Raw genomic sequence first — 20,667 nt, 5'->3', positions numbered from 1 at the left:
ATGTTTTACTTCAGATTGACGGCGAAATATTTTGGCACGTACGGCTGAATGCTTCCATCTGAATACTATTCCAGCCTTCACTACAACAGAGACACTGATGTAACTATTCTGTGTAGTTTGATCCTTTTCCTGAGTCCAGCTGTTAACTTTTCTGTGTGTGTGTGTGTTTCATGGAAATATACTTTACTTTTGGGGTCTTAAAAAGTGATTTTAATTAGCCTGAGCCAGCCAACTATTAGCCCAGTTCCGGTAATAAACTTTCATTTTGTTATGTGAGTCTCCTTGATACTTTCATTCTGATTCAATTATACTGTAACACAAATGGCTTTTTCTGTCATTCAGTAAGGGAGTGATTTTTCTGGGTTGTATATCTGGGGTAATGGTGACATGTGCAATAATCAGCTTGAAATCCAATCACCACTGTTGCTTGATAACTGCAGTAAATTAGTCCTAAAGCATGAAACCGATCTCCAGCCTCCCGGGACGTGCCTGCATTTTACAGACTCACTGGCTTTGCTTCTGGTAGCCCTCTTATCTGCTAATCATTTTAACCCTACGGGTACCCTGCGCCGTTTTAGGAGCAACAGCCTCTCGGTTCCTGTCAACGAAAGCCCGCTCCCTTCGCTCTGGGCCAACCTCGGTGTGGTCAGTGTCCTGTCGATGTGTTTGGTCGCCTCGGCCTGCGAAAACGCTGTACGGGCAGCGGTCACTGTGCTATTGTCCAATGCAACATCTGTCACTGTGTCTATACCAAAGAATGCATATGGACAGCCCCAAAAGCTGAAATTTCTTGGCCCATGCTTATCCGTCCATCTGCTAAATCTATGTTTTTGGAAAATGACATACACAGAGGAGAGCATTCAGTGGGAAACAGTGAGAAATACAATCTATGGCCGCAGTCCATGAGGGCTTTTTTTTGAATCCCTCTCTATCATGCTTTCTCTTGCTCTTGTTCTCCTTTTGTATCTCCTGCTCACCATTTGGTCAACTAATTTGAAAAGATTTTGAGTGCACTGCCTGAGCGTTGAATCACTTATACAGCAATGGTGTTGAATTGTGCAATAAAATTCAACAAACTGACATTATTAAGTCAGCCGGTAATGTGAGGAGAAAATAATAGGTCAGAAACGGTGGCATAGTGGTTAGCACTGTTGCCTCACAGCGCCAGGGACCCGGGTTCGAATCCGGCCTCGGGTGACTGTCTGTGTGGAGTTTGCACATTCTCCCCGTGTTTGCGTGGGTTTCCTCCGGGTGCTCCGGTTTCCTCCCACAGTCCAAAGATGTGCGGGTTAGGTTGATTGGCTATGATAAATTGACCCTTAGTGTTAGGGGGATTAAATACGTGGGGTTACGGGGATAGGGTGGGATATGTGTTGGTGTAGGGGTTACGGGGATCGGGTGGGATATGTGTCGGTGCAGGCTCGATGGGCCGAAATGGCCTCTATCTGCACTGTGGGGTTTCTGTGATTTCTGTGAAAATAAGTTTTTAAAAAGTGGTAAACGAGGTGATTCGCACACACAGGGATAGTCCGTGAATGAATGTCAAAGGATGGCATGTCCAGTGTGCCATCCAAAAAAACACGAGAATACTTTACGAACAACAGCAACAACAACTTGTATTTGTATAGCGCCTTTAACGTGGTAAAACGTCCCAAGGCGCTGCACAGGAGTATTTTAAGACAAAAAATTTGACACCGATCCACATAAGGATAAATTAGGGCAGGTGACCAAAAGCTTGGTCAAAGAGGTGGGTTTTAAGGAGCGTCTTAAAGGAGGAAAGAGAGGTAGCGAGGTGGAGAGGTTTAGGCAGGGAATTCCAGAGCTTAGGGCCCAGGCAACAAAAGACATGTTTATGTTTGAATCGGGATTTCTGTAACCGGCAGATTAAAAAAAAAGAGAATGGCCCAGAAATTCGGGTCCCCACGGGTGAGTACGCACGGGGTACTCACGTGTAGGCCCAATGGAAGTGCCGGTTTCGTGCATGCACTGTGCATGTGTGGGAAACCGGAACTTCCGTTCCCTTAAAGGAAGGGGGTTCAGAGGTCGAACACGTGCGCGTACGCCTGGAACTTACGTTTTTTCCCAGGTTTCTCCGGGAGGGTAAGTCTCCAGGAGTTACCCATGTAAAAAGCAGGCGTAAGGCTTGCTTTTAACAAGGTAAGTGGTGAATTAATTAAAATTAAAACATTTTTTCCACCGGTTTATTATTTTTAAATACTTTAAAGAAAGGTAAGTTTATTTTTAGCCCTGTTAGAAAATGTAATAAATTTTTTCAAAAATTTAAATTATTGTTTAAAATAGTTATTTTATGTAATTTATAGTTATTTTAAAAATGTGATGTTTTTTAAAAATTTATTTGAAGTTTTAGTGATGTTTTGGTGCTTATAGTATTTATAGTTTTGACAGCTCTTCTGGTCAATTTTATGAATGGGCATTTCCCTGCTACCATTGGCTCTCCATGGCCCACGTGATCCCAGGGGCCGCATCGAACTAACTGCGCCCCTGGGATACGCAAGCACAGCGCGCCGGCAGTTGGAGGAGGCCCAGGATCGGAATCCCACGCGGGCCCACAGCTCAACGGCCGGCGCGCTAGGTAAGTGCAGGTCGGAGGCTTGCACCCGTGGGAAGCCCCCGACCCGAATTTCTGGGCCATTGTATTCAATCCATTTAATGATGCATTTAGTTAAATGAAATTTTACATGAAATTAATGATTTTTAAAATTGGCAGTTGATCTTTACAACAAAAGCTTGGACTTACATAGCACCATTCACATGCAGTAAATGTCCCAGGGCACCTCACAGAGGCCAAGCAGTATCTGGAGATGATGGTCGAACAGGGGACACGGAGCAGCCAGAGTCAACTGAGTTGGGAGTGCGAGCTGGTATCTGGGGCTGGAGTCTGTTACAGACGTGGAATGGGGTGAGAACATGGAGGCATTAGGAACTGAGAATGAAGATTTGGAAATCCATTTGTTGGGGGGTAATGGAGCGAGTAACGGTTGGCAAGGAAAAGGGGGAAGGGGTGAGCAGGACTTGGCACAGAGCAGGATGTGGGTGGCAATGTTTGACACGAGTTGGGAATTTATGTCGGATGGAGTTCCAGAGGCCCATGAGGAGAGCTTTGTGGAGGTTGAACCTGGTGGTGTGGCTGATGGTTCCAGCAGCGAAGAGGCTCGGTAAGGGTGGAGGCAGGCAATTTTGTGGAGGTGCAAGTAGGCAGTCTTGCTGATGGACAGGGCACAGGGTTGTGAAGCTCAGTTCAGGGTCAAACAACAACAACAACTTGTATTTATTTATATTTATATAAACTGGATATCATTCAGCCTGAGCGAGCAACGGTGTAGGGGGATGAAATGGGGAGGGCAAAGGCCCTGAGTTGTTGCAGGGAATCAAAGAGGGTGGCTTTGGTCTTGCCAGGGCCAAGTCGGAGAGAGTTCTGGCTCATCCATGACTTGATACTGGACAAGCAGTCAGACGGTACAACGGTTGTCGTGCAGTCGAGGGTGGAGACAAAGCTGGATAGGTAGAGCCGGGTGTCATCAGTATACACCTGGAAATAGAAACATAGAAGATAGGAGCAGGAGTAGGCCATTCGGCCCCTCGAGCCTGTTCCGCCATTTAATGAGATCATGACTGATCATCCAAATTCAGTACCCTGTCCCTATAGAAACATAGGCGATATCGAACCCATGCCTTGGGATAATGTCACCATTCACTGAGTGTCAAAAAAACCCCCGGATAACTAGGGAACAGTGCATGCTGTGATCAGGAATGGGGAATCGTTTGATCCACTGCCATTCCACACATGGGAGGTTTGTCCCAGTCGCATTTCAGGCGATGGGAATTGGTCTTCTGAGAGAAGCTTAGGTGAAGGGAGAAGGCCCATAATTCAGGACACCACCAAGGCTGACAAGAGTAAGAGAGAAGATGAGGTAAATCAGGACGTGGTAATTAGCTAATAAAAAGAAAGACTTGCATTTATATAGTGCCTTTCATGACCTCAAACCGTCCCAAAGCGCTTTACAGCCAATGAAGTACTTTTTGAAGTGTAGTCACTGTTGTAATGTAGGAAACGCAGCAGCCAATTTGGGCACAGCAAGCTCCCACAAACAGCAATGTGATAATGACCAGATAATCAGTTTCAGCAATGTTGATCGAGGGGTAACTATTGGCCAGGACACTGGGGATAACTCCCTTGCTCTTCTTCGAAATAGTGCCTGTGGGATCTTTTACATCCACCTGAGGGGGCAGACGGGGCCTCGGTTTAACGTCTCATCCGAAAGACGGCACCTCCGACAGAGCAGCACTCCCTCAGCACTGCACTGGGAGTGTCAGCCTGGATTTCTGTGCTCAAGTGGGACTTGAACCCACAACCTTCTGACTCAGAGGCTAGAGCGCTACCCACTGAGCCATGGCTGACAACTTGGCAAACACGTGGCTTATAGAGTCCGCTGAACTTTAGAGGATTGAGGAGTTCCAGGGTTTAGAGGGCCTGGGAAAGAATGATAAAACGAAGAGGAAGTGGTCTAGTCCATTGGAATTTTATGAAATGTAGACTGACTGGGAAGCTGCTTGGTGCGTTGGAATTTATCGCTCGGAGTCTGGGAGTGACTGTACAACATTAGAGTGCCTCATTAATGATCTGCAGTTAAGCACTTGCACTGTTTACCTATGAACTACACGGCCATCTGTCCTAGCCCATCAGTTGCATGTTACAGTTTCACAGAGGCTGTCAGTTTAATCATCCTATGGCAATGATGTAACTGACTACAGGCAGCTGAGAAGTACCCAGGAGAGATACAACTGTACACAGCCAGAATCATAATCAGTTTGGAGGAGGTGGGGGGGGGGGGGGGGGGGGGGCAGGGGGGAAGATCTCGAGTACACAAAGCTGAAGTTAGAGTTAGGTAATTGCAGTGAAACCGACTGAGCACAATAGCTATGGTTGCCATGGAGACAGGAGGACCAAGTCCTGGGTGGGACACCTGGTGCAGCATCCGCTGCAAAAGGCAATTGAAAGCGGACTTATTTTGAATTGACAACATGTAAAAGGGATGTTGATACTGGAAATATGACAGCCTGCTGCCTTCATGCAACTCAAGGGAGCCCTCTTCAGCCCCCCTCACCCGCCCGCAACAATGGAATTTCCAAATCCTGAAGGATTTACAGTGGAGATATCATGAAGGAAAAGTTACCGTCAATGCGCTATAGAAATGAGAAATATTCCTCTCTGTTAAGTCTGTGTGTTCCAGTTGTATTAAGATTAATTACTGACACAGACTACAAGAATAAAGTTCAACAGGTCTTTACTAGTTGGAGGTCAGGACTATACTAAATACAATATCACTACACAGTACTTATATACCGGTGGTCACCACCGGTATTACGTATACAGCAGCCAGAGAAAGTAGTACATCTCTTAAGGTGGAACAGGCTTAAGTTCTCTTAAGGTGGAACAGGTTACAAACACCACACTCTCCCTGTGTCACCCTGAACCACATGGCATGATGCTGGTCATTCCCCCAGTGGGTCAACAACATCAACAACTTGCATTTACATAGCACCTTTAACGTAGGGAAACGTCCCAAGGCGCGTCACAGGAGTGTAATCAGACCAAAATCGACACCGAGCCAAAGAAGGAGACATTGGGACAGGTAAACAAACGGTTAGTTAAAGAGGGAGCTTTTAAGGAGCGTCTCAAAGGAGGTGAGAGAGGCGGAGAGGTTTAGGGAAGGAATTCCTGAGCTTAGGGCCCAGACAGCTGAAGGCACGGCCGCCAATGGTGGAGTGAAAGAAATCGGGGACGCTCAAGAGGCCAGAATTTGAGGAACGCAGAGTTCTTTAAGAGAGTTGTAGGGTTGGAGGAGGTTACAGAGATAGGGAGGGCCGAGCCAATGAAGGGATATGAACACAAATTTGTGTTGCGGTTTTAAGCCATATGGACGAGGAAGGCTCCCACTTTGATTCATTTCTGTTTGAGTCAGCTGGGTTAAGGATGGGGGTCCTACAAATAGCTTCAGTGGCCCTGGAATAGGGAAGGAGAAAGAAATAAGCTAAGATCACCACTCGTAAAAAAAAGAAAGTCTTGCATTTATATAGCGCTTTTCATGACCACCGGACGTACCAAAGTGCTTTACAGCCAATGAAGTACTTTTTGAAGTGTAGTCACTGTTGTAATGCAGGAAACATGGCAGCCAATTTGCGCACAGCAAGCTCCCACAAACAGCAATGTGATAATGACCAGATAATCTGTTTTAGTGATGTTGATTGAGGGATAAATATTGGCCAGGACACTGTGGCAACTAGGGATGGGCAATAAATGCTGGCCTTGTCAACGATGCCCAGATCCCGTAAGCGAATAAAAAAAAACTCCCCTGCTCTTCTTCAAAATAGTGCCAGGGGATCTTTTACGTACAGCTGAGAGAGCAGACGGGGCCTCAGTTTAACATCTCATCCGAAAGATGGCACCTCCGACAGTGCAGCACTAGAGTGTCAGTCCAGATTTTTGTGCTCAAGTCTCCGGCGTGGGACTTGAACCCACAACCTTCGGACTCAGAGCTGATGGTACTATCCACTGAGCACTTCTGACACTTCAACACAATGCAGTGACTCTTCCTGGGCAGTATGCCAGTGTGGAATTTTGGGTGAGGGCAGGATTTGGATTTGCTGTGACGCCTCACCTCCCATGGCCTGAATAGCCCACCAATGCTCATTATCCAGGCTCACATATGAAGACTGCCAATTGGGTGCCATACTCTAGCATCAGTCACTTCAGGGGTGGTAGAGGAGGAATCAAGGGATATGGGGATAGGGCAGGAAAGTGGAGCTGAGGTCGAAGATCAGCCGTGATCTTACTGAATGCCGGAGCAGGCTCGAGGGGCCGTGTGGCCGACTCCTGCTCCTAATTCTTATGTTCTTAGGAGAGGGAGAATGATTTGAGCCAGCGCTACTGGATACAGCAAGAGTATGCGACTCTTTTCGGACATTAATTCTGCCCCTCCCTTCCCCAAGTGCAATATTCCAGCTCTTCCATTGCCTCTAGATTGGGCCGAGAACCCCGCACGACCTGCGCCAAAGATTGCGACTGAAGTTTAACTTCTTCAATTCAAATGATGCATGGGGCTGCTTATGAACAAAGGAATCCACAGACCCAGATTGGACACAGACACATTTTCGTCCACACAGACTCTCGACTGTCTCAGGCTTTCAGTGAACTGCGTCGGGCCCTGGAGTTCAAAGGGCAGGAGCCAGCTGGGGTCATCCCAAAGTAAAACCAGTTCAGTCTGCTACTTTGAGAAACCTGAGTAAAATCAGATGGCGGTTGGGGGGGGGGGGGGGGGGAGGATCAAGCTTCTGACACTGTGCCAGTACTGAGCTGCCAGAATACGCTGCCCAACTGAAGTGTGTGCCTCCTTGTGCAGTGCTGAGGGACAGAAATGTGGGTGGAAAACCACTACCACTGTTAGTCGAGGTTGGCTTTATACCTGGTTAACTTTCTCATTCCCCGGCCTGCAGACCCGAGCACAGAGTCCAGGCTGACACTCCTGTGCCAATACTGAGGGAGTGCTGCACTTTTTTGGCTGCCGAGTTTCCTACACCACAACAGTAACTGCACTTCACAAGTACTTCATTGGTTCTAAAGCGCTTTGGGACGTCCTGAGGTCGTGAAAGGCGCTATATAAATGCAAGTCCTTTCCTTTCAGGTCAGCTGTGGCTCAGTGAGTAGCGCCCTCACCTCAGAGTCAGAAGGTTGTGGGTTCAAGTCCCACTCCAGGGACTTGAGCACATAAAGCTAAGCTGACACTCCAGCGCAGTGCTGAGGGAGCGCTGCATTGTCGGAGGTGCCGTCTTTTGGATGAGACGTTAAACCGAGGCCCCGTCTGTCCTCTCAGGTGGACGTAAAAGATCCCATGGCACTATTTCGAAGAAGAGCAAGGGAGTTATCCTCGGTGTCCTGGGCCAATATTTATCCCTCAACCAACATAACAAAAACAGATTATCTGGTCATTATCACACGGCTGTTTGTGGGAGCTTGCTGTGCGCAAATTGGCTGCCGCGTTTCCCACATTACAACAGTGACTCCACTTCAAAGAGTACTTCATTGGCTGTAAAGCGCTTTGAGACGTCCGGTGGTCGTGAAAGGCGCTACATGAATGCAAGTCTTTCTTTCTTTGTTTTTCCTTTAAGGTTAATCTACTGCCACTCTGGCAAGATCAGCATAGACCACGGATTGAGCCTGGGACTTCTCTGGACTGCCTACCACATAGGGTGGTGCGTTCAACCACTGAACCATCGCAGCACCACCCCCCCCCCCACCTCACTCTATTTTATTGAGCAGTATTCCTTTAATTCACATTATCCTTTGAATAAACACGTTATAAGGTGCCGCTTTTGCGATGGAATAGAACATACTGCCACCATCTGCACCTCCATCTGGCTCTGCTGGGTCACCACAACAAAAACTACTTTCAAATGATCCCGAACAGAAGTCCGAATGTGATATTATCAGGAAAAGACACATCTGTGCTCAGGTCACCGCTCTCCTCAGCCTTCCTGGGCAACAGACGGATCACAAATTACCTGGATCACGTGATGCTTAGCAGATGGGTATCAAGTTTCATAGACTGTGGTCGGTGAATGTCCTGAGCAATACTTAGACATCAACGTGTGTAAATGTGGCCTCACACTATCGGACGACGTATGGAATATATTTGTAGAATATTGTAAGTTTAAAAATGGTACCTAATATGTTTAAATACAGCGCACAAGCATTGGCCTGCAAAGCGCGTTCTTTGAATGACTGTGCCTAATAGGCAAACACTTTGCAGAAAAGGTCTCGGCCGGCTCAATGAGATTCTAAAGGTGGAATAATTGCTTGCAAGACATTTAATTAATCATGAAAGCAAAGGCACGCGTGAGGATGTCATTGGGGTAACATTCTGGGGGGGGGGTGGAGTTCTGTCCTGATTGCTCGCCGTAACTTTGCCGGGAACCCTGGAGAAAACTGTGCCAATGGCCCTTCCCATCGGTTCTCCGGGATTTCCGCCCACCTTCCACCAATGTTACGCCGGACAATCAGTAGACCCCCCCTGCGGAAATTACGGCCGATCATGTCCGCTGTCAAAAATTCATTAAAAGTTAGAATTGTAAAATGAACAAATTTTAGACACAAGACAAACATTATTTAGTACAGGTAGAACGTCCCGAATCCGGCAACCTCGGGACCGAGGCCGAGCCGGTTTTCGGGTTTTTCCGGACTTCGGAACGTGTTTCTGATGTCCGAAGTACGGAAACGTCCGAGCCCAGGTTACGATATTTCCAGACTTCGGACATCAGAAACACGTGCCGAGTCTGGAAATGCCTGGGCCCAGTTGCGCGTTTTTGGTAAGCCTCCCTCAGGGTGTCCGGATTCCGTAACATTTTACGGATTCCGGACCCCTGCCACCAATCGTCCCAGAGCCCGGATTTGGGATACTCAACCTATAGCCTCATGATAAGTTGCGAGTTGAGTTTTGGCATTTCAATGTTCCTCAGAGTCTGCCCTCTTAATCTCTAATGTAGTAACAAGGCCTCTGTAAGCATGCTGGTTGCCGAGGCAACGGGGCCTCAATATTTCTACACAACCTTTCTACTACTTAAATTACACTTGTACCTTATTATTGTAAACCACTTTTTCTGCAAACCTCACATTATAATAAACTTTTTCTGGCCCCAGGAGAAACTCCATTATGGTCAGGGAAAGAACTCAAACCACATTAATATTAACTCCCGATGGGTGTTGGCTCAACAGTAACTAACATGGCCGACCTAAAGCCCGCTTCTACCTTCCTGTAGTGTATGTACCCGTCTACCTTTAAGAGAACTATTGTATGTAACCGTTCACCTTTAAGAGAACTATTTTAGGTGTGGCACTACTTTGTTTGGCTTCTGTATACTGTAATACCGACGGTGACCACACCAGTATATAAGTGTTGTGTCAGGATTTATTGGGCAGATTCGCCCTGACCTTCGAATAGTAAAGTCCTGTTTTAAGTTACTCTGGTAGTCTGTGTATTAATTAACTAAACAACCCACAGACTTTACAGTGGCGACGAGTCCGATCGTACCCTGCGGCAACAATACTTCCGAAGCAGTTAACGAGCGTCGAGAAGAGGCAACCGCCCTCGTCGTTCTGCTGGGAGAAAACTCGAGGCTGCAGAACTAGAAAGGAGGAAGAATTTAGAGACAAAGACTTCCATCAGCAACAGGCACTGACTGTCCCTTCTGCCACGGCGAGGAGTGAGCCGATCAACACGAGAAGCAAGGCGGCCACGGTGACTGTGAGTAAGGGAAAGTAAAAAGAATAACCGGAGGATAAGGGCGGTGCACTCGACCACGGTCGAGGGGGAAAGGAGCCGGATAGAAGTCAGGTCCAGAGGCGCTGAGACTGGGGGCAGCGTGGAGCAAGGAAGCCGCGGTACAGACAGGCTGGGGGACGCAACGGCATCGTGAGACAGCTAGACCGCGACCCGGCGAAAAAGGCCGGGCAGCGACCGAAGCCACGAAGCGCTGCGACCGGGAACGTAGGCGCGGAAGAGATAAATTCAGCCGCAGCCGGGGAGGGAAGCACCAGACTGCGAGAGGGCTGGGAGGCGCGATTGGGAGCCGAGCGAGCGGGAGAGGCAGAGCCGACCAAGGGAGACTGAGCGAGAGCCAGTCCAGCGGCTGAAACTGTTCTCCGTCAACGGGGGGTACCCAGCGCCGGTAGAGCCGAGCGAGTGGGAGAGAGACAGAGCCCGAGCAAGGGGAACTGAGCGAGAGCCAGCCCAGCGGCTGAAACTGTTCGCCGTCAACGGGGTGTACCCAGCGCCGGTTGCCCTGCCGAGAAAAGGGAAAGCACTGAAGCCGACGCGCAGGCTGTGAACCTGAAAGCCAGCGGCCGTCGCCCGTGGGGAAAGTGTACCCCTCCCGCCAGGGAAGAAACGCGGGAAGCCGCCATTAGGCGGGGAAGAAGACAGAAGCGGGAAACCACCATTGAAGTGGGCGGGGAGAGAAGATAAGCGCGGGAAACCGCCATTTTCGCGGGAACCGCCATCTTGGAAAAAAAAAAATAATTTTCAAAGAAATAATTTGTGGTGTTTATCAGGAAGAGAGGAAGATGCCTAAGCATGGTAACATCAACGATTTTAATTCCGAGGTAGAAGACTGGGCCACGTATGTGGAACGCATTGAGATCTATTGTGAGGCCAATAAAATAGAAGAAGATGACAAAGCTATAACCTTGCTAAACTCGATGGGCGCGAAGACATACGGGCTCTTGAAGCATCTACTAGCACCAGCTAAACCGGCGGATCAGACTTTCGATGATATTGTGACTGTTCTGAAGGATCACTTGAACCCCACACCGTTGATGTTGGCGGAACGATTCAAATTCTATGCGAGAACGCAAAGGAAAGACGAAAGCAACGCAGAATACTTGGTCGAACTGCGTAGACTAGCGAAACACTGCCAGTTTGGAGGGAATCTGACAGAGGCATTGCGAGACAAGTTCGTGTGCGGGTTGTCAAAGGAAGGAACGCAAAAGCGACTACTCGAAGAGAACGACCTTACACTTGACAGGGCTGTCCTTATTGCAGCATCGCACGAAGCCGCAGCGAAGGGAACTGCGGAAATGCAGCTAAAGGCAGCGGCACTTAGTGTGGATCAAATTACCTCGAGTACAACAAAATGCTATCGTTGTGGGAAGACAACACACGACCAGAACCAATGCTGGTTTAAGAACCAGGAATGTAGGAAATGTGGCAAACTGGGTCACATAGCTAAGGTATGCCGGTCAGGGAAGAAGACCAACAACCAAAGGAAGCCATCACAGGAAAAGTACAAGAAGGTACACAAGGTGGCTGAGAAGAGTTCAGACGAACAGAATTCGGACTCAGACCCAAACGGCCAGGAGCTGGGCAGTCTGAGAATTCACAATGTGAGTAAGGAAGCTGACCTACAAACTATCTGGGTCATGCTAAAAATAGCTGGAGTCCAAGTGAAAATGGAGTTGGACACTGGATCAGCTCTATCAGTCATAAATCGAAGGGATTACCACCAGCTATTCTCACATATACCCTTAAGAGATACCAAGTTCGTATTGCAGACATACACGGGGCATAAAGTATACCCCATGGGAAAGATAAGAGTCAAGGTGAGAGATAGGGGTAAAGAACACCCAAGAATGAACTTATACGTACTACCTGAGGGAGGACCACCACTTCTAGGACGGGAGTGGATCAAGAAAATAGACATGGAATGGCACTATCTAAAAGCCATAACGAGTGAGGACTCGGTGCAGACAATCAGCTCAGATTCTGAATCGGATGACGATAAGACCAACCCAAATGTGAAAGACAAGGCTAAAATGGACTTGCCGACTAAGGTTGGAAAAACGAAGGCATGCAGAAAGGCTTATGCTCCAGAGAAGAACAAAGTTTCAGAACAGATCTCCACCGAACAACGACAACATAGTTTGACAGAGAATTCTGAGTCTGTTCAGTTTAAGGACATATCCATGACGGGAAGAACACCGAGCTCGGACTCAACTTTATTTCAAATTACGACAACAATTAGAACAATTGAGTTACCGTCTCGTACAAGAGATGAAAACAATGAAAAAGTTCTATGACACCGAATGGGAGAATCTGGAAAGACAACAGAAGCAGCTAGCTCAAGCAAAGAGCGACCATAGAGCCATCGTGACCAATCACCGATCACATCTCCCTTATGATGTTCAGGAGTTAGAATATTTGCAGAAAGAAGCAGATGAAGAGGAATCTTCAGGAAGCCAGGATTTTATTCCAGTTCTTCTCTACGACTCCTTACAAGCAGAGTTTGAGAAGTTGAAGGAACAGTATGAACAGGCCCAGGCTACAATCCTGGAGGGGGTTAACTCGGCAACCTCCGAAAAGCTAGTTTCAGTGGAAGCATATGAGCAACTAAAGGTTAAACATGAGCAAGAAGTCCAAAGGCTGCAGGAAATTCTTGATGAGCTCAAGGCCAAGACAGACTCATCGGTAGAAGTTCCATCCATTGATGAGAAATTAGAGGTGAAAGACATGGCAGAACATGAAAGTCAAGATGTCCAAGAACTCATAAAAATATTGAAGGAAACCCAAGACAAATATGAGGCGGCAATGACCGAGGTTCAACAACTTGAAGAACAGATTCAACTGGGAATTCTTTCAGTGAAAGAAAAGGCAACTGTAAGAAACACAGAGACTGTAAGAATGGCCCCTGAACATGAGCTAGAGAGCATCAAGGCGCAACTTCTCCGAGCGCTTAAAGCCAAAGTACAAGAGGAAAAAAAGGTGAAAGCATTGGAGGAAAAGGTGGATGAAATGGAGAAGACTCTGATCCACAGGGTCCCCGTGGAAGAGTTAACAGTCAGCCAACTCCTTCATATGCTGAGAGACAAGACTCTGCAATGGGAACCATTTGAACACGAGCTTCAATCTTCAAAGGGAAGGGGTTCGGAGCTCTCAAAAGTTTGGGAAATAGTTGAGGTTGCAACACAGATTTTACGGGGCTGCCGAAAGTACGCTGAATCACGTCAATGTGAACTACAGAATGTTGAAACAGCTGCTCCAGTAGAAGGATTGAATAGCCCGATCAATCAATCCCCGATGGAAGGGGAAGTATTGGAATCACAAATGAGGTCATTAGTGAAGGATTGGCAGGAAACCCAGGAAGAGCGGGATGAATATGAACGCATGAAGAAGTCTCTTCAGGAAAGATGTCTAGGGAGGGAACAACAGTCGGCTAACGTCCAGTTGGGTAAGGAAGAAGTAGCAGGCCCTCTCGCTAGACTAGCTCAGGACGACACCGAATATTACCATGACCTGTTGAGTGACACGGAATATTACGATGACTTGGTCTGCCCAGCTTGTGATGAAAACTCCCAAAGTGCAGAAATCAGGATGAAGCACTTAAAGTCTAAGGAACATAGGGAGATGGTGGCGCTACAGCTGGCAGCGGATAAGGGAGCCCCGAGAGTCTCCAAGAAGCAGAAAAGAAAAAGACGAAGCAGAAGACGATAACCATCGAAATCATTATCACCTCTATCAGATCATGCACGTGGGCCCTACGAAGGGGGCCAAATCAGTTGGAAAGTAGGAAAAATTACCAAGGCAGTCCAGCTGTTTGTAAAAGTCAGCACTGCTGGTTCAGCAGGACGGAAGTTCAAGCTGTTAAGCCAAGGGAAAGACTATTGGATGAGTCACGCTAGAAATGTGAACCGGCTACACCACAGAGATGTTGTTCGGACCGAGTCAAGACCAGAGACTGAATCTGTGAACTGTTTCCCGCAGAGACTATATCTGTGAATTGTTTTACATGAAGTTGATTATATGTTATGTTTAATGGGGAATAAGTATGTTGTAAGCTAAAAAGGGAGGATTGTAGTGTATGTACCCATCTACCTTTAAGAGAACTATTGTATGTAACCGTTCACCTTTAAGAGAACTATTTTAGGTGTGGCACTACTTTGTTTGGCTTCTGTATACTGTAATACCGACGGTGACCACACCAGTATATAAGTGTTGTGTCAGGATTTATTGGGCAGATTCGCCCTGACCTTCGAATAGTAAAGTCCTGTTTTAAGTTACTCTGGTAGTCTGTGTATTAATTAACTAAACAACCCACAGACTTTACACTTCCACCAACTATATTACACTGCTATAGAGACAAGAAGGCCCCAGGCCTTTATTGCGTTGGCTTTTTTCGATACCACCGGGATTGATTGTTGGGGAGGAATCTTTTTACATTTTGTATAACTTTATGATGTAGTCTTGATAAAGGGTCTAGAAAGGTGCTACCCTGATGTCCCATGGGGAAATTGCAGTGCTGAAGCAACGGAAGGGCGATACACGGTGACGCTTATCAAATCTGCCCCCCAAAGTGTCGATACTGTTACTGTTGTAATAAAATGAGTAAGTATTGTTAGTGTGGTGGAGCGCTTATTGTTAAATGCAACAGATTTATTGATTATTCAAAAGGGGTATCCTTTTTCAGGTATAGGGGGAAAAGTTCGGTTGCTTTGCGCCTCCCGTTAGCGCCCTAAGAGGGGCGCAAAGCAACTAGCGCCCGGGCGCGGTGATGTTTGCGCCGCTCGCGAAATTGACCAGACATTTTGCGGCAGCGCTAAACACTACCGCCACGATCTCCTGCGCGTGCAGATCGTGACGTCAGTCGAGCGTGCAACGCTCCGCTAGCGCCCCCGACCGGATATTGAGTGGCACCCCTGCCTTACCGCCTGCCGCTAGCAACGACAGGTTGAAGGGAGTGTTTTGCAGTCGGGAAGGGACCGGGGGAGCGCTATTTAAGGGCAGCCACTTCCTGCCTTTTTTTGTCAGCGACATTTTTGCACCACGCATTCTGAGAGAGAGAGAGACTTCTGGAGAGATTCAACGCTGTGTGAAGGAGTTTTGAGTACTGAGCAGCACTTTGCAGGTTCATTTTGATTTGACCTTCCTTGCATCGATTTAGAAGAGACTATGGGGGCTGCACTCTGAGCTCTTTCCCTGGGCCTCTCCATTGTTCTTTCCAGCAGATTTGATGTACAGGTCTCTCCAGGCCGAGATTCAAGGCTGCAATGAGCAGGGTGTGGATGGAGAGCAAGATCGACCCTTCCCTTTAAGAACTGGCCGGCGCCAGTGTGTCTGTGTTCCATTGCTCACTGACATCACATGAGCTTCGCCAGCGCTTTGAGGTAGCGCCTCGCTCCTCGGCGTTAGTGCCTTAAGAGAGGTGTGTAGCGCCTGATTTAGCGCTCAAATCACCTCCAGGGGCGATAGAAGCCAAGTTTGCAGTTGGAGGCGATAATTAGCACCAGGCGCTGAACTTTGCGCCCGGCTGATAATTGCGCCCCAAATGGGGCGATACCGAATTTTGCCCCCATAGTATCTTCAGTTTGACACTATTTTAACATGGCCTCACTAGCTTAATTTCTTCAATGTCCCATTAAGGATAAAAGTTGGAAGTAAATTCCTCTTCTAAAATTAGTGCCTCCTTAGATGAGGCCTTGCCAGACTGATACCTGGGATGGCAGGAATGATGTATGAAGAGAGATTGAGTCGATTAGGCTTATATTTGCTAGAGTTTAGAAGAATGAGAGGGGATCTCATTGAAACTTATAAAATTCTAACAGGACTAGACAGACTAGATGCAGGAAGGGTGTTCCCGATGGCGGGGGAGTCCAGAACCAGGGGTCACAGTCTAAGGATAAGGGGTAGGCCATTTAGGACAGAGATGAGGAGGAATTTCTTCACCCAGAGAGTGGTGAACCTGTGGAATTCTCTACCACAGAAGGCCGTTGAGGCCAATTCATTAAATATATTCAAGAAGGAGTTAGATATATTTCTTAAGGCTAAAGGGATCAAGGGATATGGGGAGAAAGCAGGGACAGGGTACTGAGTTTGGATGATCAGCCATGATCTCATTAAATGGCGGAACAGGCTCGAGGGGCCGAATGGCCTCCTCCTGCTCCTATCTTCTATGTTTCTATGTTTCTATCCACGCCGAACGGTGAGGGCGATTATAAGTGTGATGGACAAAAGCATAACCCGCAACCCCCGGAAATTGCACAGCGATCGAACAACAGAGATCAATCTTTCACCAAAGATACTCCAGCCGTGATCTTACATGAATGGCTTGAGGGGGTCGTATGGTTTGCTGCTGCTCCTATTTCTGCGGTTCTCCCACAGGCTCAGATCCTCCCATCTCCAGTTCTGGGATTTGTATCTATTTGTGTCAGGATGGGCTGTGTGCTGGTGGCTGTCTGAAGCCACGCGAGCTTCAGAGTTGCCTAGAAACAGCCTGCTAATAAGGGTGGAATTAGCAGCATCCCGATGATACCTTTCTGGCACACGGCATTCTGCCACATGATAGCAACGTGTGTGGTATGATAGCGTAAAGTTGAATCAGAGCTGCTCTTGTACTCATTGTAAGGGGAGTCCCTCGATGCTCAGTTGGAAATTGTGTCAAAGAGCTTGGATTTAACAAGCTCAGCCGTAGGACTGATTCCCTTCCTGGATACTCAAGGTGTGAAGAATAGCTCAGCGAGGGCCCAGCAGGCAAGTGCTCTGCGGCAGATGGCGAGGTGTTTGTCACACCTCAGGCCTGGGCTTGGACAGGGTGAGACTGGCTCACTTACCTTCTGTGGGACAGCACGCATCGGCTCAGAGAAAGCAAAGAGAGGCACGGCCAAGTTGATGAAGCCGTTCCTGTAGGCTCTTTTCGGCCTGCGACCCTGCACGACCTTGTAGAGCTCCAAACACACCAGGCCGACGACTGCAGCCGTGGTGGTGGCGATGGCGGGGATGATCCTTCCGGCAATCAGTTTGCTCTGTCACACAAAATAATGAAACAAAGGTTAAAAGAGTCTGCCTGTAGTGTTAAATGATATACTCTACCGGTCATTTATGTGTGTTGGCCCTGGCTCAGTGGGCTGCACTCTCGCCTCTGAGTCAGAAGGTTGTGGGTTCAAGTCCCCACTCCAGAAACCTGGGCACAAAATCTAAGCTGATGCTCCAGTGCAGTGCTGAGGGAGTGCTGCACTGTCAGAGGTGCCATCTTTTGGATGAGACGTTAAATTGAGGTCCCGTCCGAACTCTCAGGTGGATGTAAAAGATCCCATGGCACTATTACAAAGAAGAGCAGGGGAGTTATCCCCGGTGTCCTGGGCCAATATTTATCCCTCAACCAACAACCCCCCAAAAAATCAGATTATTTGGTCATTATCACATTGCTGTTTGTGGGAGCTTGCTGTGCACAAATTGGTTCCATGTTTCCTATATCACAATATAGTGACTACACTTCAAAAGTGCATAATTGGCTGTAAAGCGCTTTGGGATGTCCTGAGGTGGTGAAAGACGCTATAGAAATGCAAGTCTTTCTTTTTTATTCTTTTGATTTTCATTCCATTGTGAAAGTGACCTAGGACTTGTTGTTCACAACTATTGCACACAACGGGATTTGTGTATTAGTTGGAGCCAGACAATGTTACATTTCTCTAGGGGTATAATTGTGGAGAATATCAGCAACAGAAGCAAGCTCTGACCGCCCACTCTCTTTTAGCAGCAACTCAAGGGCAAAAGCCTCCCTGTTTTCGTCCAGGCATCCCCTGGCTTCCGCTCCGTCCCTACCTGAGGCCCCGCTCCGTCCCTACCTGAGCCCCCGCTCCCTCCCTACCTGAGGCCACTCTCCCTCCCTACCTGAGGCCCCGCTCCCTCCCTACCTGAGCCCACTCGCCCTCCCTACCTGAGGCCACTCTCCCTCCCTACCTGAGGCCCCGCTCCCTCCCTAAGGCCCCGCTCCCTCCCTACCTGAGCCCCGCTCCCTCCCTACCTGAGCCCACTCTCCCTCCCTACCCGAGGTCACTCTCACTCCCTACCTGAGGCCCACGCTCCCTCCCTACCTGAGCCCACGCTCCCTCCCTACCTGAGCCCACTCTCCCTCCCTACCTGAGCCCCTGCTCCCTCCATACCCGGCCCCCCACTGTCTGCCTACCTTGGTCTCCGCTCCCTCCCTAGCGGAGGCCCCCCTCCCTCCCTACCTGAGCCCCTCTCCCTCCATACCCGGCCCCCCACTCCCTCCCTATCTTGGCCACCGCACCCTCTTTGGCCCAGCTTCTTCCCTACCTTTGCCCGTGCTCCCTCCCTACCTGCGGCTCACTCCCTCTCTCCCCGGATCCCCACTCCCTCCCTCCGGGCTCCTGCTCCATCTCTACTTGGACCCCTGCCCTGAATCTGCTACTGCTCTTAACTTTGTACACATGGACCAACTTCTGCAGCTATCAGAGCTGAGGGGGAATTTTCCCAGCCCTGGGGAGGCGGGTATGGAGGCGGGACTGCCGGGAAAATGGCAGAAACTGGGAGCGGGGACCGAACCCGCTCCCAACCCGCCTCTGTGCCATCTTCCCGGGAGGCAGGCCCCCAACTCGCGCAGGGACCCATCTCCTTGAGGCAGGAAGGGGGTTACAGCCATTTAACTGCCTGTTAACAGGCAGTTAACAAGCAGTTAAGAGGATAATCTCCATTTTACCCCTGCAAGTGCGGGCTTCCCGACGGCTGCGAACCGCGCCAGGGTCAGCAGGGGCGAGAGGGGTCGAAATGTCAGCTGTAGTCTGCTGAGGAAAGAGGTTTTGGTGAGTCTTTGTGCAAGGGCTCACCTTAGAACAGAGACTGTCAATGTTTAACAGGTTCTCAAAGCTGTCAAACGCTGACAATTCATCTGTCAAAAATTCTCGACAACTAAAATGTCATACGCTGACGTCCTCTGTCACCGGCTTTCCCTTAATTGGCCGGCTAAGCCCGCAGGGCGGGCTTAACAAGGTCAATCAAGGGAAAATAGCGTGGGTTGGCTGGACGTCATTGGGGGCGGGACTGAAACCCGACAACCAGCAGTCCCGCCCCCAACGCGTCCCCATTGAGGTAACCCAGAGTCTGCCTCAGTGGGAAGTAAGAAAGGGAGTGAGTGTGAAAGAAATACAGAAAGAGAAAGAGATACAGGGAGAAAAAACGTTTGTGAAAGGCATACAGTGAGGAGGCATACAGAAGACACACAGACATACTTGTATTTATAAAGTGCCTTTCACGACCTTTCGGGACGTTCCCAAAGCGCTTTACAGCAAATTAAATATTTTTCCAAGTGTAGTCACTATTGTAATGTAAGAAATGCGGCAGCCAATTTGTGCACAGCAAGTTCCCACAAACAGCAGTGTGATAATGACCAGATAATCTGTTTATTTTAATATTGGCTAGGGCTATTTTTAACAATCTTTTAAAATTACCAGTTGATTTCCCATGGGGTCGCTCATTAACAAAAATAAATAGGTCTGTCTTCTGCTATAATTGTCTCTGCTTGTCTCTCGCCTAATTATTTCCATCTCCATCTCTTTCTTTATGTATGTCATCCTTTCTTTCGGTCTCCCTATTTCTCTCCCCAGGAGAACCCTGCTCTTCTTCGAAACAGTGCCGTGGGATCTTTTACGACCACCCGAGAGAGCAGACGGGGGCCTCGGTTTAATGTAGCATTCACCAGAGTGTCAGCCTAGATTCTGTGCTCAAGTCTCTGGAGTAGAACTTGAACCCACAACCTTCTGACTCAGAGGCAAGACTGCTACCAACTGAGGAGTGACTTACAAAAGGGGGAAAGAGAACAAATTAGAACAGAAACAGACAAACAGGAGATACGGAGACGATGGGGCAGAGCTGCACTTTGTGCGCTAGTGTAAAATGGTTGACAGCGAGTCGGCAGCCCGAAGTTAATGGATATAAAAATTGGGAGAGACATAAAATGGGCTGCCGACTTGCTATCACCCGTTTTACACTATGTTACTTTGTTAACCCTAGACTTGACTATTCCAACGCACTCCTGGCCGGCCTCCCACATTCCACCCCACGGAAACTTGAGGTCATCCAAAACTCGGCTGCCCGTGTCCTAACTCGCACCAAGTCCCGTTCACCCATCACCCCTGTGCTCGCTGACCTACATTGGCTCCCGGTTAAGCAACGCCTCGATTTCAAAATTCTCATCATTGTTTTCAAATCCCTCCATGGCCTCGACCCCTCCCTATCTCTGTAATCTCCTTCAGCCCCACAACCACCCCACCCCCGAGATATCTGCGCTCCTCTAATTCTGGCGTCT

General features: G+C 48.4%; 1 protein-coding gene across 2 annotated transcripts in view; it reads right to left on the bottom strand.

Moving 5' to 3' along the window:
* LOC147111264 (ubiquitin-like modifier-activating enzyme 1) overlaps positions 1 to 20,667 on the bottom strand; it is a 316,654-nt gene that overhangs the window by 79,381 nt on the left and 216,606 nt on the right. For both annotated transcript variants that reach the window (XM_086002004.1, XM_086002003.1), the window contains exon 22: positions 17,174 to 17,365. In XM_086002004.1, the coding sequence (XP_085858130.1) occupies positions 17,174 to 17,365 (192 nt within the window). The remainder of the gene's footprint in view (positions 1 to 17,173; positions 17,366 to 20,667) is intronic.

This window comes from Somniosus microcephalus, chromosome 11 (assembly GCF_052327205.1).
Source record: "Somniosus microcephalus isolate GS21.2 chromosome 11, FLI_Smic_1.0, whole genome shotgun sequence".
Taxonomy (NCBI): Eukaryota; Metazoa; Chordata; class Chondrichthyes; order Squaliformes; family Somniosidae; genus Somniosus; species Somniosus microcephalus.
Note: the sequence above shows the minus strand (reverse complement) of the source record. Positions and strands in the feature narration are given on the sequence as shown.